The sequence below is a fragment of the Cetorhinus maximus genome, chromosome 11 (genome assembly GCF_964194155.1).
Source record: "Cetorhinus maximus chromosome 11, sCetMax3.hap1.1, whole genome shotgun sequence".
Lineage (NCBI taxonomy): Eukaryota > Metazoa > Chordata > Chondrichthyes > Lamniformes > Cetorhinidae > Cetorhinus > Cetorhinus maximus.
Genome location: NC_135889.1, coordinates 67,640,057 through 67,667,750, shown reverse-complemented (window position 1 = coordinate 67,667,750; position 27,694 = coordinate 67,640,057). Strand labels below are relative to the sequence as shown.

The window sequence follows — 27,694 nt, the reverse complement described above, 5'->3', positions numbered from 1 at the left end:
GAGACCCCATCTGCCTGCTTGGGTAGATGTAAAAAAAATCCCTATTTTATGGCACTATTTTTATTGGGAAATTATCCCAAGTCCTGGCCAATATTTATACCTCAGTCAACATCACAAAAATCAGGTCATCTGGTCTTTATCACATTGCTGTCTGTGGGAGTTCGCTATACTGAAATTAGCTGTCATGTTTCCCACATTACAACAGTGACAATACTTCAAAAGTATTTATTGGCTGTCAAGCACTAGTGTGCCGTAGTCATAAAATACTTCGCAAATGAAAGTCTCAGATGGCAGATGTTCAGCTTACTGGCATTCACACTTCCTCTGGACATCTTTTATTTCTTTACTTCTTCCATTACCATTCCCTTTGGCCATACACCATAAACTGAAAACTGAAAGGTCTGAAGGTGGATAAATCACCTGGGCCAGATGGATTACACCCCAGAGTTCTGAAGGAGATAGCTGAAGAGATGGTGGTGGCGTTAGTGGTGATCTTTCAGGAATCACTGGAGTGAGGGAGGGTCCCAGAGGACTGGAAAATTGCTAATGTAACCCCCCTGTTTAAGAAGGGGGTGAGGCAAAAGACAGGAAATTAAAGGCCAGTTAGCCTGACCTCAGTTGTTGGTAAGATTTTAGAGTCCATTATTAAGGATGAGATTTCTGAATACTTGGAAGTGCATGATGAAATAGGGCAACGTCAGCATGGTTTCATCAAGGGGAGGTCATGCCTGACAAATCTGTTAGAATTCTTTGAGGAGGTAACGAGTAGGTTAGACAAAGGAGAGCCAATGGATGTTATTTACTTGGACTTTGACAAGGTGCCGCACGGGAGGCTGCTCAGTAAGATAAGAACCCATGGTGTTAGAGGCAAGGTACTAGCATGGATAGAAGATTGGCTGTCTGGCAGGAGGTACAGAGTGGGGATAAGGGGGTCCTTCTCAGGATGGCGGCCGGTGACTAGTGGAGTTCTGCAGGGGTCAGTATTGGGACCACAACTTTTCACTTTATACATTAATGATCTAGATGAAGGAACTGAGGGCATCCTGGCTAAGTTTGCAGATGATACAAAGATAGGTGGAGGGACAGGTAGTATTGAGGAGGCGGGGAGGTTGCAGAAGGATTTGGACAGGTTAGGAGAACGGGCAAAGAAGTGGCAGATGGAATATAACGTGGGGAAGTGTGAGGTCATGCACTTTGGTAGGAAGAATAGAGGCATAGACTATTTTCTAAATGGGGAGAGAATTCAGAAATCTGGAGTGCAAAGGGACTTGGGAGTCCTAGTCCAGGATTCTCTTAAGGTTAACTTGCAGGTTGAGTCAGTAGTTAGGAAGGCAAATGCAATGTTGGCATTTATTTCGAGAGGACTAGAATATAAAAGCAGGGATGTGCTGCTGAGGCTTTATTAGGCTCTGGTCAGACCACATTTAGAATATTGTGAGCAATTTTGGGCCCCGTACTTCAGGAATGATGTTCTGGCCCTGGAGAGGGTCCAGAGGATGTTCACGAGAACGATCCCAGGAATGAAAGGCTTAACATATGAGGAATGTTTGAGGACTCTGGGTCTATACTCCATGGAGTTTAGAAGGATATGGGGGGGATCTGATTGAAACTTACAGAATACTGAAAGGCCTGGATAGAGTGGACGTGGGGAAGATGTTTCCATTAGTAGGAGAGACTAGGACCCGAGGGCACAGCCTCAGAGTAAAGAGATGACCTTTTAGAACAGAGATGAGGAAAAACTTCTTTAGCCGGAGAGTGGTGAATCTATGGAATTCATTGCCACAGAAGGCTGTGGAGGCCAGGTCATTGAGTGTATTTAAGACCAAGATAGATAGGTTCTTGATTGGTAAGGGGATCAAAGGTTACAGGGAGAAGGCGGGAGAATGGGGTTGAGAAACTTATCAGCCATGATTGAATGGCGGAGCAGACTCGATGGGCCGAATGGCCTAATTTCTGCTCCTATGTCTTATGGTCTAACTCTTATCATATAATTTCTCCTGTCTTCCACCCTGTCCCACAGCTTCCCTTCTGTTTTTTTTTTTTGCAACCCTCCCCTATCCCACCTGCTTAGAACCAAATACATTTTGAACATTTCCCTGATCTGATAAGGTCATCGACCTGAAATATTAACTGTTTCCCTCCCCACAGACGTTGCCAAACCTTAAGTATTTCCAGTATTTTATTTCTTTAATATTTCCAGTATTTGCATTGTTTAGCTCTTGCATTTCAGGTTTGTTGCTGGTGTCCCTTCACATCAAGTGATTTTTTGTGTATTGATGCTGTTGATATTTATTCGATAGCCCTAGTTTTCATTCACCCCACAGGCATTGACTCCCAGTCCAGCAATGCCTCAATTTTAAGATTCTCATTTTAGTTTTTAAAATCCATCCACAGCACATCTCTACCTCTAATCTCCTCTAGCCCTACAAACTCCTCAACTTGAGATCTGTGCTCCTGCATTTCTGACTTCATACATGTCCTGAGTTTAGTCACTCCACCTTTGGCAGCTGTATTTTCAAACTGTCAACATCAGGAATTCCCTCCCTGACCCTCTTACCCCACCTTTAATACATTTCTTAAAATCCACTTTTTTGACCAAGCTTTTGGTAATCTCTTCTAATAGCTGTTTATGTGGCTCAATACACAACTTTGTTTGATAACTGAAACAAAAACAGAAATACCTGGAAAAACTCAGCAGGTCTGGCAGCATCGGCGGAGAAGAGCAAAGTTGACGTTTCGAGTCCTCATGACCCTTCAACAGAACGAAGTAAAAATAGGAAAGGGGTGAAGCTGGTTTAAGGGGGTGGGGGAGGTTGTTGGGACAAGCAAGCAGTGATAGGAGGAGATAACCAAAAGATGTCACAGACAAAAGAACAAAGAGGTGTTGAAGGTGCTGATATTATCTAGAAGAATATGCTAATTAAGAGTGGAGAGCAGGACAAGCAAGATAGCTCTAGTGGGGGTGGGGTGAAATAAACGATGGGTGGAATACATTTAAAAATAATGGAAATAGGTGGGAAAAGAAAAATCTATATAAATTATTGGAAAAAACAAAAAGGAGGGGGAATAAACGGAAAAGGGGTGGAGATGGAGGAGGGAGTTCAAGATCTAAAATTGTTGAACTCAATATTCAGTCCGGAAGGCTGTAGAGTGCCTAGGTCGGAAGATGAGGTGCTGTTCCTCCAGTTTGCTTTGAGCTTCACTGGAACAATGCAGCAAGCCAAGGACAGACATGTGGGCAAGAGAGCAGGGTGGAGTGTTAAAATGGCAAGCGACAGGGAGGACTTGGTAATGCTTGCAGACAGACCGAAGGTGTTCTGCAAAGCGGTCACCCAGTCTGCATTTGGTCTCTCCAATGTAGAGAAAACTGCATTGGAAGCAACGAATGCAGTAGACTAAGTTGAGGGAAGTGCAAGTGAAATGCTGCTTCACTTGAAAGGAGTGTTTGGGCCCTTGGCTATCATTGCTTGCTTGTCCCAACAACACCACCCCCCCCACCCCTTAAACCAGCTTATATTTCACCCCTTTCCTATTTTTACTTAATTCTGTTGAAGGGTCATGAGGACTCGAAACATCAACTTTGCTCTTCTCCACCGATGCTGCCAGACCTGCTGAGTTTTTCCAGGTATTTCTGTTTTTGTTTTGGATTTCCAGCATCCGCAGTTGTTTGTTTTTATCTCTTTGTTTGATAACTTTCCTTTGAAGCACCATGAGACATAAACATGCTGTGTTAATACAAATTGTCATTGTTGGAAAACTATTTACTCAAAGTTCTCTTCAAGCTTCTGTTCTAAGCTTTCCTTCCCATTACTCCCCCTCCACCGCCAACTCTCTTTGAAACTTCTCTCCTTCCCTAATGGAGAATTTATCAAACTCAGTCTTAAAACTGGAAAAGAGATGGAGACAATGTGAGCTAGTAAGGCTGTCCACAGATGTGTTTGCCCAAGTTCACACCTCATACTTCAAATTCCAAATTTTTGCAGGAATAACACACTGTCCCTTGCTGTGTTAGCATTTTAGGTTTAGTTACCTTGTTCAACTTTAAAGCTGATATTACTTGACCATAATATTGGTTATTCTACTAAGTAGCTGCTTTGTCCCTATACATAATTTCTATTCCCACAAATTCCCATTTTAAGAGTCCTTACACTCATTCTGGTACAAAGGGAGAAAGATTGCAAGAATACGTAAAGATAGTAACCAGTTTCAACTTGTCAGTCATTAGTCAACCACACAGTATTTAATTTTCAAGACTCAGCCCTTGAGGAGAGTTGCCCCTCTGCTGCTTCTCTTGAGCAAGCACGGCCTACCTCGGAACGAGACCATGTGGTGTCCACCAGTCTGCCTGAAGCTTTGTGATCATCAGTAGGCACTGTAGGACACATCTCATTTTGTCAACATTAATAATGACATTTTCTTTTAACACTTAAACATGCAGTTTTAGCCTGCCCACTGACCAACTGTCCTGTGACTCCAGTTCTAAAGCAAAACAGATTGTAACAGCAAACAACAGAAGAAAGGTTTAAAGGGTTGTTTGGTCTTGCTTTTTTATTTATCAAAGGAATATTGAGAAACAAAAAAAGGAGAAAAATGGCGGACTGCTCTCTGGACTTTGTTTTTGTTCATCCAAACTGCTGTAGTGCAAGTGGCTCAAGAAGGGAGAGGAGAAGAAAAAAAGTATCAACGAGGAGACTGCTTTTGTTTGTCATTGTAGGTCACATTTGCATTAACCTAGTGCTATCTTGACCTTCCTTAGGGCAGCAAAGTATTTCCAGTATTTTATGCTTTTAAAAAATTATTTCCAGTATCTACATCATTTTGCTCTTGCTGATGTCCCTCCACCTCAAGTCATTTTGTGTATTGATACTGTTGATATTTATTCGATGGCCCTGCTCAGTTTTAACTGACCCCATAGGCATTGCCTCCCTGTCCAGCTATGCCTCAAAAACTAAAATGAGAATTTTAAAACTAAAATTTATTCACAGCACACCTTTAACCTCCTCTCGCCCTACAAACACCTCAACTTGAGATATGGGTTCCTGCAGTTCTGACTTCATTCATATCCCGATTTTAATCACTTTTTTATTCGTAAGTGGGATATGGGTGTCGCTGGCTAGGCCACTATTTATTGCCTATTCCTAATTGCCCTCAAGATGGTGGAGGTGAGCTGCCTTCTTGAACCACTGTAGTTCATGTGGTGTAGGTACACGCATAGTGCTGTTAGGGAAAGAGTCCCAGGATTTTGACCCACCAACAGGAATGGCAATATATTTCAGTCAGGATGTGAATGGTTTGGAGGGGAACTTCCAGGTGGTGGTGTTCCCATGTGTCTGCTGCCCTTGTAATTCTAGATGATAGTGGTTGTGGGTTTGAAAGGTGACGTCTAAGGATACTTGGTGAGTTTCTTCAGGGCATCCTGTAGATGGTACATCCGCTGCCACTGTGCGTCAGTGGTGGAGGGAGTGAATGTTTGTGGATGGGGTGCCAATCAGGCAGGCTACTTTGTCCTACTCCATCTTTGGCAGCTGTACTTTCAACTGTCTAGGTCCCAACATCAGGAATTCCCTCCCTAAGCCTCTCCCTCCACCTTTAATACACTCCTTAAAGCCTACTTCATAAAAGAAATGATCAAAAAAGTTTGGTCAAACAGCTGTTTATGGAATTTAGAATAGAAATTAACATCACAGAGCCTTTCACATGACAAGTGAATGGCTTAGCTGAAAATTTTGCAACAGTAGAATTGTGCTGCCCAGGAGAATTGCCTACCTGGGTAAGGATACCTCCTCCTCCATAGTCCACACTAGCCTTGATTCCAATGGATTGCCTTTTTTCCTCTTTGCAAGGGCTGCGTAGATCTGCCTCCTGCTTCTTTGTTGATTGAAATTTATCTTGTGGCCTGTAAAGCTTGCTTTATTATTTATAACCTTAATTTCACAGCCAGTGTAGAGATCTTTGTACCACTCCCCTTGCATTAAGCTATTAAATTATATAACTGTATTCCAGTGTGGCATTTTACAACATGGCAACCCTTCAAAAATCAGGCTCCAGGGATGGGCAAGAGAAACTGTTAACTCAATCTCTTTTTTCCATTAACCTGGGAACATGGCATAAAGTGTTACTCAGTCTCTTAATAAGATCGCAGTTTGCATGATAGCCACAGCAAGGTTGTCAGCCATCATCATGGTCCACGATCTCTAAAATATAGAGGAAGGCTGTGTTCATCTTACTTCCCAACAGGCTGCTCTTATTGCACTCAAGTGGGCCTTCATTTTACACCACACTTTCCATCTTTATTCACCCAGTTCACAGGGGAGGGGGATTGGATGGGTCTGCTCCTGAGCGAAGCAAAAACCATCACTTATGGTTGAGTATGTGTAAAATCCATGGGGAGGGTTGCTACAACTATGTCCTGCTCCCCCCCACTCAAGCCTGCGACGTTGTGCGAGACCAGATAACTTTGGCAAGGCATCACAATTTATGACCGACACAGTTGGTAAAGGTGAGTTATTTAAAAATCCCAGAGGGAAACTTTAAACAACTGTTATGTTTGCGATGCGACTCTAAATTTAGGAATCAGACCACAGCTTCAAATTACTACTATCATAACTGTTAACAACTTCCCAAACTAATCTCCATTAAAAGGTAACAGCAACCCTTAAGACTTAACCCAGACAAAGCATCTTCACTTTACGAATTCAAAATGAGGTTCCTTTCACTTTGGTTCCTGTGGAGAGAGTTGGAGGTGTACAGCCACCTTTTGATCTCACATTGCCTCTGCTCTGCACAACCAAAACGGTTGTCTTGTTACACCTACCACCACCAATTGAATGTAAATTCTCATTGTATCACCAACCTCTGGACTAAACCTCTCTAACATTAGAACCCCTTTCATGGGATCAATTTTATTAGTAATATAAACATATGGCTTGGTATCTGCTGCATAGGTGTCAGTTTTCACCCCACTCCTTGAATGCTCTATTCAAAAAATGCAAATGCACTCTACCTCTGTTTACATCTGAAAACTAGTACATATCAAAGCACTCAGACTAGCTGGCTTTAATCCAATTAAGACACTCCCACAGACAAAACCTCTATTTTAAAAGAAAAATATTATATACATTAATAGCTTCACGACAATGCACTCCAGTTTGCCTAAAGAATTCTACTTAGGACATGTTATACCTTGTATAACTAAATCAGATTTTGCATTTTTAAAGAACTATGCATGCATATTTAGATTTACTGCACCACCTGTATTTGTGGGCCCTCCTCCTGAGGGAAACACTTATCAAATTTGTTGGTATTTTTTGCCTTGGTGACATCGGTACCACTATCAACCCAAACAAAAAAGATGCACAAGTTAAAATCTAAATTTTGCTCAATGAAAAACATTTTTTGTACTACCTACCCATAGGCTATTTTTTTTTCACTCTCACTCAGTTACAGCTTATAAGATGTGCTCTTGAAGATATAGTGAAGGAATTTTACACAGCGAGTTGTCAACACTTCCTGTGGGAATATGATTTGACTCATATTTTGAAATGGGCTTGATTACATGATTATGTTGAAGTGGCCATCTATGATGCTGAAACAGGGATGGTTCCAATTTTTGTGATTTTTTTTCAGCCAAGATGAGGCTGAATGTCCAAAGGTTAGCTGCTCTGATTTGTTCAGACCAGTTCTGCAGACTCACATTAGGTGAGAAAGAGGTCAAATGTGTGTGTCACAACTTATTCCCCCCCACCATTTTCTAGTGTGCTCCTCAGCGTATTTCACGGTGTTTTTCTTCAATGGCAAAGGTCTTCAATTTCTGGCTATCTTGTGTTATCAAACTGCTCACCGTCTCCACTCAATTGTGCAATGCCATTTTTAAGTATTTTATTTAATTTGATTCACCTGATTTACAGAAAGTGACAAATTTCACTGATCAAGGTTAATTTGCAGTAGGACAAGAAATATTGAATGGGGAGTTATCAATGGAGAGTACTTTCTTTACAATAGTGATTTAGATTTATAGGCCAATTTGAATTAAGCAAAGCACATAAGGTCCTGAGGGGACTTGACAGGGTGGATACCGAAAGAATGTTTCCCCTTGTAGGAGAGGCTAGAACTAGGGGACACAATTTAAAAATAAGGGGTCACCCACTTAAGACAAAGATGAGGAGAAATTATCTGAGGGCTGAGTCTTTGGAACTCTCTTCCCCAGAGAGCAGTGGAGGTAGGGTCATTGAATATTTTTAAGGCAGAGGTAGATAAATTCTTGACTCACAAGGGAGTCAAAGGGTATTGGGGGTAGGCGGGAATGTGGAGCTGAGGCTGCAATCTGATCAGCCATGATCTTATTAAATGGCGGAGCAGTATCAAAGGGGCCGAATTACCTACTCCTAATTCCTACGTTTGTACATTGTACGGTCACTTGACTTTCAAAGTTCACCTTAAAAACATGTGGAAAATACCCGTTTTTGACCACAATTAGCAACCTAAAATAAAATCACAAAATACACGAGGAAACATGCAATTCCTGAGACACGATCAATCAATCTAAATCAGTCAGAAGTCATTAGATATGAAGAATTAATTTTCACAACTTCAGATGTTCCAAAGCATTTCACAGTTAACAATTTACTTTGAAAGTCTGATCAATGTTGTTATACAGGCAAACGATTTGCACACAGCAAGGCTCCACACACAGCAATATGATAAACAAACAAGTTAATCTGTTTTGGTAGTTTTGGGTGAAAGATGAATGTTGGGCAGGGCATCATAGGGAAAAAAGTGAGATGAGATCATTTATAGCCACCTGGAATCCCAAGCACTATACTATTGTAGTCCAAATTGTGTATTTAAGTATCCACAGGTTTCACATTAGGGACACTTGTTAAGTGGATTTTTTTCAAACAGAAACAAAAGAACCAAACGACAATAAAAAACAGAAAATGCTGGAAAAAACTCAGGTCTAGCAGCATCTGTGGAGAGAGAAACAGTTAACATTTTGAGTTGTATGACTCTTCTTCAGAGCTAAGAGAAGTAGAAATGTGATGGATTTTATACTGTTTAAGAGAGGGTGGAGCAAAATAGAAGGTCTAGGATAGGTGGGAGCTAAGGAGAAATTTGACAAAGATGTCATGGGCACAGGGCAAAGAGAGTTAAGACTAAAGAAGGTGCTGATAGTGGCATAAAGGTAAGGTAGCAGAATGTGTTAATACCAGAACAAGGGTCAGCGCTCTGAAAGCAAAATATAATAAGTGACAGATGGCCCTGTTGGGGGTTGGTTGGGGAAAAAGGATTTTAAAAAATGAATAAATGAAAAAATAATAATTGCATTAAAAAAAGAGTAAAGATGGAGGAGACAGCTCATGGTCTGAAGTTGTTGAACACAATGTTAAGTCCAGAAGGCTGTAAAGTGACTAATCAGACAGTGTCAAGCGACAGGAAGTTCTTGGTCATTCTTGCGGACTGAGTGAAGGTGTTCCCCAGAGAGGTCACCCAGTCTGCGTTTAGTCTCCCCAGTTTAGAGGGCACCGCATTGGGAGCAGCGAATACAGTAGGTCAAATTGAAGGAGATGCAAGTGAAGCAGTACTTCACCTGAAAGGAGTGTTTGGGGCCTTGGATGGTGAGGAGAGAGGAGGTAAAGGACCAGGTGTTGCATTTTCTGCAATTGCATGGGAAGGGGATGAGGAGCTGGGGATGAACCAGGGTGTCACGGAGGGAACAGTCCCTATGGAACGCTGATGGAGGCGGGTGGTGGGGGGGGGGGTGGAGATGGTGGTTGATGGGAAGATGTGTTTGGCGTTGACAGCATGCTGGAGTTGGCGGAATGGCAGAGGATGATCCTTTTAATGAAGAGGCTGGTGGGGTGAAAAGTGATGACAAGGTGGACCCTTATCATGGTTCTGGGAGGGAGGGGAAGGGGTGAGGGCAGAGGTCCAGGAGGAGATGGGTTGGACAAGGTCGATGGCCCTGTCAACCACAGTGTGGGGAGAAATGGGGGAACCCCTTGGTTCTGGAAAAAGGAAGACATGTCAGAAGCGCCGTTTTGGAAGATAGCATCATCAGAATAGATGCAACAGAACTGGGAAAATGGCATGGAGTCCTTACAGCAGCGATGGCAACCTAGCCTAGTGAGTGGGCCACATGAGTGGCCTGCAAGATTGAAATCGGGCTTGTGCACTAACCATAACCCATGAATAACATTTAATATATGCCAAATATCTCAAAACGAGTTATAGAAAATACTTAATCATTCATATACTAATAGAACTGTCATCAACTTCAAATGGTAAAAGCAAAAATATTTAAGCTTCCCTTACATCATACTCAGTGCGACTTCTGGTTGGATCTGTCCTCCAAAAGCTTTCTTAAAATTAGGACTCCGGGATATGCAGACGCTTCACAATTCAGCACTGAGGTGTCCATCCGTTAGTTTGTTGTGCTTCCTGCATTTAATGTGTCCCATAGTAGAAAAAGTCTGCTCGCAAGATTGACATCAGCTTTGCAATGCAATGCTAGAGAACTGGACCAGGGCTATTCAACCAAAGTTCTCCTATACCTTTCCTCTTTAGCTGGTTAATTTAGTGTTCATCCAGGGCACGAACATAAATGGAAGTTTGAGTAATTAATTCATCAGCCTCAAACCTTTGACATACTATGCCACATTTGTTCAGATCAAATTCAAATGGATTTGAGAGCAAAGAGGGGAAGGGCTTCAGATGACTCAGAAGAAAAGCGGTTCTCAAAACGCTCTGCCAGCATAGACAGCACTTGTGTCTGAACTGACGGATCATATTCATTTCCTTGATTGGTGTTTTTCCAGCATTTTTTTTTCAAATTTGGGAAGTGAGTGTAGTCATATGAAGGTAACTGAGGGCACATTAACTGTAGGTGTAGCATGAATTTACTGACACTAACAACTAGTGTGGGCAAGAGGTGATTTTTCCCCTGCAACAACTTGTTCAACGAGTTCAGGTGACCAGTAATGTCACCAAGAAAAGCTCGGGGTAAATTTGAGATTTGAGCAAGAAACTGCTTGATTCCTGGTAGAAGTGCCAGGAAGCAGTCCAGTACTTTACCATGGCTTAGCCAGTGCATCAGCGTGCATGACGAGGTCTCCATTTTCAGTTTCAATTTGGTCCACAAGTTTTACAATCTGATGGTGATGCAGGGGGAGAATGCGTATAAAGTTAACAATCTGTACCACATTGTCCATTATAGCTTTCAGTCCAGCTTCCTTGTCAAGTTTAGTGCAGAGCACTTCTTAGTGTATTATGCAATGCACAACAAATATGTCAGGTACACAAGTTTTCAACAAAGCTACAAATTCATTGTGTTCTCCTGTCATGGAGGGGCACCCATCTGTTGTAACTGATCAATTTTTTCCAAAGGTAATTTGTGCTCTTTCAAACAATCAGTAAATGCCGCAAAAATATTGAGCCCTGTGCTCACCCATGTATTCCCAAGCGATCTAAAAATTCTTCTGTCATGTTCGGATCACTGAACACAGCAAGCCCATTTGCAGAGCTGACCAATGTCATTAATATCTTTACATTCATCCAGCACTATACTGATAACCTCACTTAAACATACAGTTCTGAAAATCTGCTCTGCTAGATTGGCAGCTATATCTTGCACTTTGTGACTCACAGTACACCTGCTGAGTTGCAGACATTTAACATGTTTGATAATTTCCTCTTGGTTTTTAAACCCATCAAATAAACTATCCAAGGATTCAACAATGCATTGTTTCATTAATTCACCATCTGAGAATGGCTTTCTATTTTTTTTGCAAGTAACCAAGCAATACAAAAGCTAGCCAAAGTGACTGCATCACTCATTTAATACTCGTCTAAGTACCTGCTTCTGTATTTCCACAGCTCCCTTCAGATTTGGAAGCTGCAGCGCACATTGGGCAGAACCTACCGGAAATTTTGCTACGCAAGAGGAATGGCGTGTTTAGAAGAGTAAGAGGCGACTTGATTGAAACTTATAAGATCCTGAGGGGGTCTGACAGGGTGGAAGTGGAGAGGATATTTCCTCTTGTGGAAGAATCTAGAACTAGAGGTCACTGTTTAACAATAAGGGGTCGCCTATTTAAAACAGAGACAATGCAAAAATTTTTCACTCAGAGAGTCGCAAGTCTTTGGAACTCTCTTCCTGAAAAGGGTGGTGGAAGCAGTCTTTGAATTTTAAGGCAGAGGTGGATAGATTCTTGGTAAGCAAGGGGGGTGATAGGTCATCAACAGTAGGTGGGGTGCAGGTTTCAGGTTACTATCAGGTCAGCCATGATCTTATTAAATGGCAGAGCAGGTTTAAGGGGCTGAATGGCCTACTCCTTGTTTGTATGTTTCATAATGTCTCTTAACGTTGTATTTTTTTGGAACTAATATCAGCTTGTTGCAAACTAAGCAAAATGGCCTCCCTTTCTGTTCAATAACAAAATAATCCAACTCCAACTCTCCTACCATTCAACCCTCGTCACTGATTTTCCTCTTTTTGGCTACCTCTTTTTCCTCTGTACTTTTTGATTTTGCACTTGATTCTCCTTTATCACACCACCTCACCACAAAGCGATCCATTGCTGATTGGACCTCAGCAGTACTTTGATTGGATGAGGAGGGAGCACACGGCTTTCACAGTCAATGTTGTGTGCAAACAGCACACACCTCACTTCATGTGCCCTTGCTTTGCATGCACATCACTTTAGTAATACTAGTAAGCAAAAAGCTACACGGATGGAAACCAGAAACCCTGTCCGTGGGCAACAGTCAACAAAACGTCTCACGGGCCGTGCTCAGAACCTCAGTGGGCCACAGTTACCCACCAGTGCCTTACAGGAGGCAGGGTGTGAGGAGCTGTTGGATTTGTAATGAATATTGGTAGACAGTCTATCACCAGAAATGGAGACAGCGGGGTCATGGAAAGGAAGGAAAGTGTCAGAGATGGACCATGGGAAGGGGAGAGAAGGGTGAAAATTGGAGACAAAAATTGATGAATTTTTCCATGTCCAGACAAGAGCATGAAGCAGCATGATACAGTTATCAATGTACCAAAACAAAGTTGTGGAGGGGATCTGGAGAACTGGAACAAGGAATGTTCCACATACCCCACAAAATAAAAAGGCATAACTGGGGCCCATGCAGGCACCCATAGCCACACCTTTTACTTGTAGGAAGTGAGACAAGTTAAAGTAGAAATTGTTCAGTGAGAGAACAAGTTCAGCCAGGCAGAGGTGGTGGTGGAGGATGGGGAGTGTTTGAGGCCTCTGCTCAAGGAAGAAGTGGAGAGCCCTCAGACCATACTAGTGGAGGGAGGTGTAACTCTTTTGAGTACATTCACAGTTCTTGACTATTTTTTTCCCGGGAGTGGGACATGAACCCACAACCTTCTGACTCAAAGGTGAGGGTGCTATGAACTGAGCCACAGCTGACACCTCTGGAGGGAGGTGTAGAGGGACTAGACATCCCTATTAAAGAGAAGGCGGTTAGGGCCAGGAAACTGGAAATTGTTGATAATGACATAGGGCATCAGAGGAATCGCAGGATGTAGGTGGGAAGAGATTGGACAAGGGGAGAGAGAATGAAGAAAGATAGGAAGAAATGAGTTCTATGGGGCAGGAACAGGCTGACAATGATGGGCCTACCAGGACGGTCCTGTTGGTGGATTTTGGAAAGAGGTAGAAGTGGGCTGTGCAGGGTTGGGAGGCTATGAAGCTAGAAGCTGTGGAGGGAAGATCTCCAGAGGAAATGAGGTCAATGACTGTTCTGGAAACAGTGGCTTGATGTACGATGGCAGGGTCATGTTCCAGTGGGAGGTAGAAGTGTCTGAGAGTTGGCACTCAGCCTCTGCAAGGTCAGTACGCCAGACAACAGCACTAGCCTTGTCCGCAGGTATGATGACAAAGTCAGGGTTGTGCCTGAGAGAACCAGGTGCAGCAAGATCAGGAGACAGGTAGATGTCCATGACATCTTTGTCAAATTTATCCTTAGCTCCCACCCATACCAGACCTTATCCACCTGCTCCACCCACTATTAAATAGTATAAAATCCATCACATTTCTACTCTCTTTAGCTCTGAAGAATCATCATACAAACTCAAAACATTAACTTTGCTGCTCTTTCCACAGATGCTGCCAGACATGCTGAGTTTTTCCAGCATTTTCCGCTTTTATTTCAGATTTCCAGCGTCCAGTATTTTGTTTTTATCTGCGTTTGCTTCAACCAAACGACAAGCCAGCTTTGCAAGTTTTCAATATGATCCAAATAATCCCATCACCAGCCATTCGCAGTAATTACCTGGAATTTAAATTATTGCCAAAAATCGTGCATAATAAATAGAACATTACCATCACTATTTAAGAAATCAGAAGATAAAGTCTAACAAATTATCCGCACTTCTTACCTTGGAAGTCTTGGCTGTTTTCATCCTCATTGTTGTCTCCCGATTGTATCCAACAGGCATTTTCAAGCCAGTTTACACGCCAAGAATGAACGTAGAGGCAATCAAACAAAGGTTTTTCCTGAATGACAACTCACAGCAAAAGAATTCAAATAGCCCCCTAACTTCATTAAACTGCCCCGCCTATCCATAAGACGTGCAAGAAAAAAACTTGCAACTGCTTCAATCCAAAATACAACAACTAAATAGAATTAGTGAACGAATAATCAAACAAACACAACTTCCAAAAAAAACATTCTACATCCTCAATCTTCACTTCATCGGCAGCTTTGCCTTTTATCATCATCTTCAGCTGTCAGCGACGCTTAAGCGGAATTTCCGCCTTCGAGAAAAGAATTGATTGGCCTCGCGGGAGATTGGCCCGCCCCTAGTTGGAATCCTGCTCTTTGAGTGGAGGTGGATGCTGTCAATCAGAGGTTCGGCGCCCTACCAGATGGGACGGAATTTCGAAGGCAAGGCCGTTAGTGGCGCGTGTCCGGCCGTTAGCTGGCGCTGCAGGCGAGGGGAATTCGCGGGCAAGGAGTTGTTTATCCCGCTGTTCTTATCAATCCCACACCAAGGTATTGTCATTGAATGCGCCAAGGAAGTGAAGGGCCCATTGGCGCACACTTCGAAATAACCCATTGTGTGTTTTGAGACATGATATGGCTTGCTTTATAAATACGAGAATTTCCTTTCAGTAAGCGCTCCCGATCCAAGTCAATGATGTATCTGGTGTGGGAGGAAAATTTGATGTCTCTTAAAGACTTGGGGCGCCTTTTATACATTGTGAGCATTATATGATTTATTCATTCAAATTGTGCACTTTTGAGAAATTTCCTCACGTCCACTGAGTTGGTTTTGCCATTCGGAATAGGATCTTTGACTCGCTGCCAGAACTAATTGCATAAATGAAAGACCCATAACACTTAAATTGCAGCTCAACCATAACCGATGTCATCAGACCCCACCTGGAAAACTATGTTCAATTTTTGGCACAAAACCTCAGAAAAGATGTATCAGCCTTGAAAGGGGTATTGATGTCGAGTGGGCAAGCATAGCTGCTTTCCCTGCTCCAAATTTCTCCCTGGCCTACCTTTAATTTTCACAGCATTGCTCGCCTTTTCTTTCCATTTGATACCATCATTAACTTCCTAAGTTAGCCACAGATAGTTCATCCTTCTTGTAGAATCTTTCGTTTCCATTGAATATGTCTGTTATGTATTGAATGTCTTGTTTAGTTTGCCGTACTTTGCAAGCCAATGCATAATGGGATCGCAGAATTCATGTTGTTTAGTTAATTCCGTTATTGCAGTAGAATAAGTGAGAACTGCACTGTTCAATCACCTCCACACTTCCATGAGTATTGATTAGTCTTTAAAAAGTTATTGGCTGTACCAATATTAAAACATCATAACTTGGCGACGAAGACAACGGACCTTTGCAGTAAGGCCACTCGAAAAGTGAAACAGCTACTATAAGGAAATTACTAGTTTAAAAAAAATGCACATCTACTCTCCTAGAGCGTTCCCGAAGTTCAGACAAAAGGGATCTGCAAGGTGAAGATAAAAAAAACTAAGAGGAAAGAAATCGCTGCTGTGCTTTTCTGAACAGGAAAAAAGTTTAGAAAAAAAGCTTACAGAAAAAAGTGAAGCAGCCATGTTTGCAGAAAAAAAAGACCCACGGTCGCGTGGATCCTGAGAAAGCGCGGGAAAAATACAGCGTTGGCTGCAGACAGCCTTCGAAGTTCCAAATATATTGGACATGCAGTGTACAAAAAGAAAACAGAGAGAAGAACGTGCTGCAGTTTTAATAAGTTTAAAAACTTACAAACAGGGAAGGTCCATGATTGCTGTAGAGCTTGCCAAAACCCAAAAAGCATGGAAAAAAACCACAGACATAACCGGCAGCTGCTAACAGCCTGAGCTTAAACAAAATGGTTACCGTATTAAAGCGATAACAGTGTTTAAGGTGTTAACTACAAAAAACAGGAAATGACAGTAAATCAAAAAGTAACTGATGGCGAAGAGAAAATAAAAAGATGGAAAATGACCGCTTACCAGACTTATTAGACATTTCAATGAGACTGTGGAATATTGGTGCTCCTATACTGAATGCTTTGAGTTTTTTGTCCTTGCAAATGGAATTGAAAATGATAGAAAGGTGGCAACTTTCTTAAGTGTGATGGGAGCTAAAACCTTTGGATTATTAAGAACCTTGATGCAGCCTGAAAAACCTCGCACCAAATCGTATGAGGACATTATAAAAGCCCTGGAGACACTTTTTTCCTCTAAGCTACTTGTCATAGCAGAAAGATTTAGGTTTCACGAAAGAAACCAAGAAGAGGGGAAATAATTGCACAGCATGTTGCAGTATTTAAAAAGCTCACTGAGCATTGTGAATTCAAGGAAGTTCTGAACAATACCCTCCATGACAGGTTGGTCAGTGGCCTTCATACTGAAGCAATCCAGAAACGCCCCCTGACAGAGGCTACCCTCACTTTGCAAAGAGCCATAGAGAGTGCAGCCTCCATGAAGCTGGCTGCAAAAGAAGCACAATAGCTGAGTGCATCAACTCTAGTGCGTAACATGACAGCTGAGTGTGCACACAAGATAGCAAGCAGCCAAGAATGTTACAGCTGTGGAAAGCTTGGTCACCATCCATCTGAATGTTGGTGCAGAGACCTTGGAAGCCGTAAGTGTGGCAAGAAGGGACACATTAAGCGTGCCTGTAAAAATAAAAAATGCAGCAGCGAATCAGAAAGGCAAACCAGAGAAAAAGGAATCTGCCATCTGGTGTAACGAGAAGAAAAGCCTGCATGTCATAGAGCAGGAACACCAAGTCCAAAGAAGAAGGCCCTCTCCACATCTTGTCAGTGACAGGTGGTTCACAGGGCTACTGGGTAACATCACTGCTGGAGAGCCAACCAATACATATGGAACTGGATGCAGGGGCAGCAGTTTCTCTGGTCCCAGATGCTGTGTATAAGGAGAAGCTTAAATGTCTTCCTTTGACGCCTGCAAAAATCAGCCTGAAAACATATACAGGGGAATCTGTACCTATGATGGGCAGAACGGAAGTTAAAGTGGAACTAAAAAAATGGACAGACTGCTGAGCTACCACTGCTTGTGGTGAAAGGCAGCCTCCCAGCTTTAGTTAGACAGTCATGGCTTGAGAAGATCCAGTTAAACTGGGCAGAAGTACATAGCATTGCAAAAGAAGACACTGGCTTGACATCTGTTATATAAAAAAAACGTGCTGTTGTTTTCAAAGGAGATTTGGGAAGCATGAAGGGAACCACCATAGAATTGAATATCAAAACTGACTCTCAACCAAAATTCCTGAAGGCCAGAACCGTGCCTTATGCCATATGACCAAAAATCGAAACTGACCTGGAACGCCTGGTCAAAATAGGAGTCTTGATACCTGTCTCCCATATAGAATGGGCAACACCCATTGTTCCAGTGCTTAAGAAAGACGGCTCCATACGCATATGTGGAGATTTCAAGATTACTGTTAACGTCGTGTTGTATGCTGAACAATATCCACTTCCCCATAATGAGGACCTTTTTGCTGGCCTGGCTGGTGTTCAGAAATTCAGCAAACTAGATCTATTCCAGGCCTACTTACAATTGCACGTTGATGAGAAGTCACAAGAATATCTTACCATCACAAGGGACTGTATAGATATTGCCTTTTGCCTTTTGGAATAACATTAACTCCAGCCTTGTTTCAGAGGGCCATGGACCAGATCCTGAGTGGCTTGCCTGGAGCTCAGTGCTACCTTGACGATATCTTGGTAATGGGCAGGACTGATGAGGATCATCTCAAGAACTTGGATGCCACCCTACAAAGGCTACAGGTGTGTGGCCTATGGGTTTGCAAAGACAAATGCGAGTTTTTTCAGCCCTCTGTGGAATATTTGGGGCACGTCATTGATGCTGCTGGGCTTCCAAGGTAAAGGCAATTGTGGCTGCTCCAGCTCCTCAGAGTACCAGACAACTTCGCTCATTCTTAGGGCTGCTGAATTATTATGGTAGATTTATTCCACAGCCGGCAAGTCTGCTCAAACCCCCTCATGAGCTTCTGTGTCAGATCAAAGCCTGGAAATGGACAGAAGCCTGTGATGCTGAATTCAAGAAAGCTAAAGCAGCGCTGACAGATTACAAGGTACTGATGAGCTTGGACCCCTCCTTACCTCTATAACTTGCATGTGATGCATCGCCTTATGGCGTTGGGGCCGTTGTTTCACACGTAATGCCCTCAGGTGTGCAGAGGTCCATAGCGTTCGCTTCACGGACTTTAAGAAAAGCAGAGAGCCAATATGCTCAAATTGAAAGCAAAGCACTGGGAATTATTTTTGGAATCTGAAAATTTCACTAGTACTTGTTTGGATGGAAATTTACACTGCTGACTGGTCATCAACCACTCATCTCAATATTCGGTCCACACACAGGCATCCCTTCTTTGGCTGCAGCGTTGGGCATTGATGTTGAGTGCTCACACATCAAATATCAAAAATCTACCTTGTATGGCAATGTGGATGGCCTTTTGAAACTGCCACTACCAGTCAGCTATGTGGACACTGCTCAGAAACACATTTTCTACTTTGTATATTTGGAGAACACACCCATCACTTCAGTCCAAATCAAGAAGGCCACTCGAGTGGACCCAACATTGTCCAAAGTCATGGACCTTGTGATGCATGGCAACTCTTCCCCAAACTTCCGAGTCTCTCCTGACCTTTAGCCTTACGTTTCAAGGAGGATGGAATTATCAGTCACTTCAGGATGTTTGCTTTGGGGCATGCAAGTTATTATTCCACCGACCATTGAGGAAACCAGTGTTGGACCAACTGCATTTTGGTCACTGGAATAGTTTGAGATTACAAGGCGCTACTTTTGGCCTGGCCTGGACCAAGACATTGAAGCCAAAGCAAGATCTTGTCCTTCATATCAGAGTGAAAGACATGCCTCAATTGGCACCCCTCCATCCATGGGATTGGCCGAAAAACCCTTGACAGCGCACTTACATCGATTTTGCTGGACCATTCGAAGGAAAAATGTTCATGGTGTTTGTGGATGTTCATTCCAAATGGCCAGAAGTTTCAGTGATGTCCTGTACTACAGCTGAGAATACAATTCAAAGGCCAAGAGAAATGTTCAGTCATTACGGATTACCAAAACAACTTGTGACCATCAATGGATCTCAGTTTGTCTTGCAGGCGTTTGAGAATTTTTTGAGAAGTAACAGAATTCATCACATCACCTCAGCACCATACCATCCATCCACCAATGGATTAGCTGAGAGATTTGTTCAAACCATGAAACACGCTTTAAGTTCGGCACGAGGACATTCCTCCATTCAAAAGCTTCTGGACACATTTCCACTGACACACTGAAACATGCCACATGCTACGACTAAAGCATCTCCAGCATTCTTACTAATGGGACGGCAAATGAGCAATTGCTTTGATCTGCTGAGACCAAAAAAACATGACAAGTTGTGTAAGGTGAACAGCATGACCAAGTGGAGAGAAGAAAACAAATACCAAAGCCAAGAATTTTCTGTCCTGGACAAGAAGTTGCAGCTCGTAATTATGCTACCAGAGCTAAATGGGTTCCTGCTATGTTGATTGCTCAGACAGTACCTGTTTTGTACACAGTCCAAACTGCGAATGATCTCACATAGTGGGACATGTTGACCAACTGTTGCCAAGTCAAGCACCATCTAAGGATACACCTCTTATGGAAGAGCCATCTCAAAGTAAAGGAATGCCGACTTCAGTCTCACCACCTCAATCAAGCTCAACTGAAGTTGAAGTCGTCTCACCTTCACCTACATTAGACACAACTTCTTCAGATTCGACTACAAGTCCTAAATTGCCATCAGTTTCTGAGGAACATTACCCTGTAAAAGCGCCAGAAGCCCGCCATAACCGACACTGGGAGAGAAGACCTCCTGAGCGTCTGAATTTGTAAAGTCAAGACTTGAGATGGGTTCGGCAGAAATAGAGGCAGTCTACTTTATTTCCCTAGTTCAGAAAATGTTTTATTAAACTGACATTTCCAATAAGGGGGGAAGGAATATGTTATGTATTGAATGTCTTGTTCAGCTGCTGTACTTTGCAAGCCAGTGCATTATGGGATTGCAAAATCCACGTTTTGTTAGTTCTGCTACTGCAGTAGAATAAACGAGCTGCACAGTTCAATCACTTCCACGCCTCCCTGAGTATTGATTAGTCTTTAAAAAGTTATCGGCTGTACCAATATTAAAACATAACAATATCATTGTTGAGAGATTTGAAAGAGGACTGGAAATATTGTACTGCATCATATTAGAGAAGTTCTTCATCAGATTCTTTAAGGAGTTGGGGTCAATCCACTTCAATGCTTGTACACTCGTGTGATACTTAACTCTCAAAATGACAATGATTTTCAGCAGTGTAACTGCAGGCATCTCATGCATTCCAGCTGCAATAAGTAGACATACCTGTACTAGCCATAGTTTGCAGGTCAGGCCCCAAGAGATGGCACAACTTGGTGACATTATTACCAAATTGCGGCGTAGTAGTCAAAGACAGATTTATTCTGTTGTTCCTCTAAGTCATTATGTAATTTTTGAGCTACTTCTTAGTTTATAAACCTGAGGTCATCCAAAACTCTGCAGCCTGTGTCTTAACTCGCAGCAAATCCCGTTCTCCTGTTACCCCTGTGCTCACTGACCTACATTGGCTCCCCGTCATGCGAAGTCTTGATTTTAAAATTCTCATCCTTTTTTCAAATCTCTCCATGGCCTTGCCCTTCCCTATCTCTGTAATCTCCTCCAACCCCACAACCCTCCAAGATATCTGTGCTCCTCTAATTCTAGCCTCTTGTGCATTCCCTATTATAATTGCTCCACCAATGGTGGCTGTGCCTTCAGTTGCTTAAACTCCAAGTTCTAGGATTCCCTCTGTACACCTATCCGTGTCTCTATCTCACACTAGTCATTAAAGACACTTCTTAAAACCTACCCCTTTGACCAAGCTTTTGGTAACCTGATCTAAAATATCCTTATGTGGCTGGATGTGTTTATTTTATAATGCGCCTTGGGATGTTAAATTACATTAAAGGTGCTATATAAGTATTATCATATACAAATTTTGCTGCTCTGCATTTATCTCCTGAATTGAGGTAATTGGCGTAAATGCCCCTCTATTGATCCTGAGGTACCCCATTCTGGCAGAAGCCCTGTTGTGAGTACCTGTTGTTTCCTACCCTTCATGCAACCTCTAATCCACTCCACTGAGGCAGTGAAGAAAAGGCAGGTTTGAAACGAAAACAGGAAAAGTAGAACAGAATCTAACAGCCTGATGAAAAGGAATAAGCAGGAAGACACTGGCCACAAAATTTAGATCCATAATGCTGAGGGTGCTGGTGCTACAGCAGCCCAGAACTCCAAAAATGGTGGCTGGAACCTTCCTGTGCAATTTGCATGGCACATCAAGATTTAAAGGTACTAATACAGGTGTGTTGTGCATGTGCCAAAAATTTAGCACAGCACCTGCTATCCCAGACCTTGCGGGTCTTATTAACACCCTCTCTTCATCACTCCCAGCAGAACATGCGTTCAACTGCATAAGAGACCACTCCCCCGTCATTAGTGCTATTCAAAGGAACTTTCAGGTGAGGCACTTTTTACTTTCTTTTGCTGCTACAGGATGAGTGAAAGTACTGTGTTCAGTTTTGATGGTGGAACTTGGAAAAGCTTCTGGATTCACAAGGGCACGGTGCTTTACTTTCCCAGAATTCAGTGGAGTTTGAAAGACTATCAGGAGAACATCTGCTTTCACTAATGGTAATTGCAATTGCAAACCGTCTTGTGCTGCAACATGACAGGAACATGGAACAGAGAGGGAAAGCTGTCTGCAGAGGGAGGGAGAGAAGCAATTTCAAAAGAAAGTCATACCCATTAAGGGTCTTCAATTGACACCATCAATAGCTTGCGATTTACCATTGACCAGAAACCTAACTGGATTAGTCATGTAAATACTATCATGAACAGATATATCTGCAACAAGTAGATTGGCGAGGGCAAGGTCTAATAGCTCTCCTTTTTATTGGTTCTCTCACCATCTGCTGCAGTTTGGCAGTGATGTCCATTAGGACTTGGCCAGCTTGATCAGTAGGGGTGTTACTGGGTCACTCTTGGTGATAGACGTTGAAGTTCCCCATAGAGTACATTCTGTGCTCTTACTACCCTCAGTGATTCTTAAAGATGGGGTGGAATTTTATGGCCCCGTCGTGGCGGATCCAGGGCCGTAAAATGCGGCAAGCTGTTCAAAAGTTCATTGACTTCAGCAGGACTGTAAAATTCCGCCTCTAGCATTAAACATGGAGGAGTACCGATTCATTAGCTGAGGGAGGGGAGTAGGTGGTAATCAGCAGGAGGTCTCTTTGCCCAAATTTGACCTCGTACCATGAGATTTTGTGGGGTCGAGTCAATGCTAAGGACTTTCAGGGCTGCTCCCTCCAACTGCACTGCCACCATGATGGCACAGAACAAACCCAGGGATGGTGATGGAGACATTTTGGACATTGGCTGAAAGTGTGCATCACTTACCATTGAAGTCGGTACATGAGTCAGCCTCTGATGTTTCCAAACTTGTTTCAAAAATGGGGATCAATGTATACACTGAATGTGGGTGTGGGTACTCGCCGTTTTAAAATGTGAGAAATGCATAACGCTGGTAATTCATATTAAATTAATATGGCATGTTTATTGAATATATCATATAAAGATACCTTTAATCACAATGAAAGTGTTTTAAAACCCATCAAGTTCATTGTCTTTGGCATCAAATGCGAAGAGTTAATTGAATTCATTCTGAGTCACTTTGGCTATTGTTATGGCACAGCTGATGGTAAATGCCCATCCCAAAGGGAAACTTGAAACAGCTGCCAAAATGGTTTTTGCAATTTGTATAGTATGAGGAGAGGCTCTGAAATCAGGAAATAATGTCTCCAACTTGTGATGATTTTATAGTAGAGTAAGCATTTATTAAAAGAATAAAGCAAAAAGAAAACGTAATTACACTTAACCTCAAGAATGGTTTCACACAATAAACAGTACTTTAAAACAGTTCCACAAGATCTTAATTAACTACCCCCAGAATTAACCTTCCCCTGTTCTGTTCAGCAACTATCCTTATAGACTTTAAAATCTATAGAATTCCAGCAATTTTTACCACACAGTGCCTTTACCCTTGGGGTGCCCTCTGAGGCTGACAGCAACTGGTTCTCCCAGTCTAGCCTTGTTCACACTATCTTCTGGGAGGTCTGGCCAGCTATCCTGCTGTCTTCTGGGAGATCTAAGCAGCTACTCCCTCACACAGGGGGTAGTATTTCTTTAAATGTATTCCTCCCCTTTGACCTCTCCATTATCTCAACCAGTCTCTTTATAAATGTTTTCTTCCCAGACTTGATTAGACTCTAGCTTTTAGGTTTTTAAAAAGTGTAAACTTACCCTATCTTTACTTTATTTACTCGCAACTTTTTACAACCTGCATATTATCCCCCTTTGAACTAAAACAACTCAATTCAAAACTACTCCTGTTATTGTTTTATGTAAAATTCTGATTGAAGTTCCTCTTGGTTCATTAACATATCAAAACCACATCTTATTGTTGGCTTTAGACTCTTGTAGTCACTCTGGCTCTTACTCCAATTACCATATTTACAAACCCCAACAGCCTGTCTTCCAGTACATAAGAAATATGACAGGGTTATTAACAGAAGAAAAATATTACAATTTCTTGTTTTCTTGACACTATAGAATCGTCATAATCAACTTTGGATCAGATTTGGTGCTTTCAGATTCATCCCTCCACAACAAATTACCTTCCTCTCCATCCATTGAATTGGATATTCTGCATTTTTTGAATGATCTGATGCCAGTTTGTGCATTAATGGCATCCCATGATTTGATAACAAAAGTACACAAAAGATCAAGTTGGGTAGCGTGTGTATTTCCACTCTGTGAAAGTTTTTGTCTGTCAACCATCTGCCTATTCCATTTGGTGTGAACATGATCCTTAAATGGCTTGTTGAGCACACATCCAAAGGATGAACTACGAATGTTAGACCCCTGCTATCACCGCTATGCTCATTATCCCATCAACTTGTCCCCTTGTCTCACCCATCTATTAGCATATGGCCACACAGTTGACCTTTGATCAGGTTCCTCACAGCTGCACACTGTCACAGTGTAGTAGTGTGACTAAGAGTGAAGAAACCAGTAGTTGCTGTCAGTGGTTGTTTTGCACAGCATCCTACCTTGTAGTCTCAGCTGCAACATACGTGGCACCAAGTATTTGCAAAGAGCCAGTTTCTCCACTACACTTTACCAGTAATCATTGATGATAAGGTGAAAATGATTAGTGCATGTAAGCACACAAAAGTGAATGAGAACATTGTAATCTGAATGGCTCATGACCCTTTTTGCCCTACATTTTTATTCATAGAGTGTAACACAGAGGAGACACAGGGGAAGGGATGGGGCCAGCTGCCCCATGATTTTCCGACCAAGGCCTTCACGTTTTGGTGGAAGAGGCCCAGAAGAGGAGAGCAGTTCTCTACCCTGATGGCTGCTGTAATGCCCCTGCAGCAACCAAGAAGGCCTGGATTCAAATAGCAGCTGTAGTGAGTGCAGCAGGAAATCATCAACGCTTGTGGATTCAATGCAGGAAAACATTCAATGACCTGCTGCATTCCGGCAAGGTGAGTAGTTTGGGTCCGCCACACAGAGCTCCAAGGGAAGGGTCATATTTGATGCTGCAACTAAGGTGCTAGACATGGCACATACATCTACTTAAGCATTGAGGCTTATATGTGCACACAGCTCAGGTAGTTACGCACAGAACACGTGAATGAGCACTGTGATGCACAGAAGCAGTGAAGAGCAATATCCCTCAATGCACTATATAAGAGGCTAACATAAATTCATGTTGTCTTTGTTGACTGTCACGAGGCTATGCCCCTTTATTTTTATAAATATGACTTTTCAACTTTCAACTGACTGCAAATTTTGCAACTTGAAATGAGACAGAACATATGATTTAAAAATGCAAGGCAACCTCCAAGGAGGAGGTGAAAAAGCAAACAAGACACCCTCAGGGGAGTACGAAGAGAGGGACATTTCCTACATTTCCCAGATCCATCAAAATTCGTCACTGTCTAAGGAAGAGACATTAAAATGCAAAGTACTGGATATTAAAATAACGGCTGCCACAGACAGACCAAACCCAAAACCCCTTGGGGATGGGTGAAGTATAACAAGCCAGGCTGCAGTCACTGAGGAGAGATTGCAAATGACACAGGGAATGTCACGAAAGTTTTCAGCAGTGGAAACAGGTTGAAAAGCCGCTCTGTCTCTTTTTTTGGAACAAGTGTATTAAGTCAACTTTACTATAAATCTACCAGCGAACTGAGACGTCCTGCAATATCTTCTACACCTGACCACAACCATGAAACCAGCTAATCCAAATCGGCTGCAACTAGTAAAATTCTATCCCTCAAGGGCAATCAAAGGACATTTAACTATATATTCTTTTAACTTTTGTTTATTGGACTCTAACTTCCCTTATTTCTAATACGTGTGTGCGTGTGACGTCACATTTTTCTTTTTTTTCCTCGGGTTTGGTAGTTAATAAACTTGCTCTTTCTTTAACTCAGGAAAACCTTGTTTGATTGGCTCCTTGTTGCTCACTACATAAATAGTTAAATCGAGAAAAAGAAACTTAAACCTTTGTTGTGACTAACAAAGGAGGTTGAATAGAGGGGAGCAGCTCACGCCTTTTCACCTGATCATAACAAGTCGAAAAGGGCGATGAATGGGAAGGAGATGGCCGGGACTGGGGTTGGTCAGCCTGGCTGAGACATATTCAACCTATACAACAGATGGCTATGGAGATTGCCAGGGTACCTGAACAACTGTTTGTTGGTGATGTTGAATCGCCATTAACATGTGATAAAGGCAGTGTTGAAACCACCCCTGCACATGGTGGTAATGGTAGAGGTCATGCTGTCAGTTCACTGAGCACAAGGGGACATTGGCATGAGAGGGCTTACAAGGATGTGGTTGTGGCATAAGGGCAGTGCAAACATGGTTATGGTGATGGATACATCAGATTTGTGCATTCACAATGAGAAGGGCTATACCTAAATAACTTCAGTGGCTCATACTGGTCCCAGCTCTGCTCCCTCACCCCACACCAACACCCCACTCCCTGGGCCAGATCATTCCTTGGGCATCAAGAGGAGCAGTCAACCCCATCAACCCGATCAGAGTTCCTCAGGGTAGTGTCCAGGGCCCAAACATCTTCAGCTGCTTCATCAATGACCTTCCCTCCATCATAAGGTCAAAGTGGGGATGTTCACTGATGATTGCATAATGTTTAGCACCATTGCAACTCATCAGATACTGAAGCTGTCCATGTCCAAATGCAGCAAGACCTGGATAACATCCAGGCTTGGGATGACAAGTGACAAGTAACATTTGTGCCACACAAGTGCCAGCCAATGACCATCTCCAACAAGAGAGAATTTAACCATCGCCCCTTGACATTGATTGGTATTGCCATCGCTGAATCCCCACTATCAACATCCAGGGGATTACCATTGACCAGAAACTGTACTGGACTAGCCATATAAATACTGTGACTACAAGAGCAGGTCAGAGGCTAGGAATCCTGTGGCAAGTAACTCACCTCCTGACTCCTCAAAGCCTGTCCACAATCTACAAGGCACAAGTCAGGACTATAATGGAATACTCTCCCCTTGCCGAGATGAGTGCAGCTTCAACAACACTCAATAAGCTTGACACCATCTAAGACAAAGCAGACTGCTTGATTGGCACCCCATCCACACGTTCACTCCTTCCACTGATGCACAGTAGCAGCAGTGTGTACCAGATGCACTGCAGAAATTTACCGAGACTCCTTAGACAGCACTTTCCAAACCTACGACCACTACCATCTAGAAGGACAAGGGCAGCAGATACATGGGAACACCATCACCTGGACGTTCCCCTCCAAGCCATTTATCATGCTGACTTGGAAGTATATCATTGTTCCTTCACTGTTGCTGGGTCAAAATCCTAGAACTGCCTCCCTAACAGCACTGTGGGTGTACCTACACCACAGGGACTGCAGCGGTTCAAGAAGGCAGCTCACCACCACCTTCTTAAGGACAATTAGGATGGGCAATAAATGCTGGCTTGCCA

The 27,694-nt window shown here is 42.7% G+C and overlaps 1 protein-coding gene and 1 long non-coding RNA gene across 4 annotated transcripts in view; one reads left to right on the top strand and one right to left on the bottom strand.

Annotated features, from left to right (window-relative positions):
* ccdc14 (coiled-coil domain containing 14) overlaps nucleotides 1-14,770 on the bottom strand; it is a 94,485-nt gene extending 79,715 nt beyond the window's left edge. Inside the window, exon 1 of one of the 3 annotated variants that reach the window (XM_078552173.1) lies at nucleotides 14,396-14,770. In XM_078552173.1, the coding sequence (XP_078408299.1) occupies nucleotides 14,396-14,455 (60 nt within the window). In that variant the 5' untranslated portion in view covers nucleotides 14,456-14,770. The remainder of the gene's footprint in view (nucleotides 1-14,395) is intronic. The other 2 variants (XM_078552172.1, XM_078552174.1) reach the window with 2 other exon arrangements.
* Nucleotides 14,771-14,894: 124 nt separating this feature from the next.
* Nucleotides 14,895-26,150, top strand: LOC144686669 (uncharacterized). The gene is made up of 3 exons (XR_013577970.1): nucleotides 14,895-15,012; nucleotides 22,034-22,098; nucleotides 24,936-26,150. It is a non-coding gene; the product is annotated as an uncharacterized LOC144686669 (long non-coding RNA).
* Nucleotides 26,151-27,694: the final 1,544 nt, after the last annotated feature.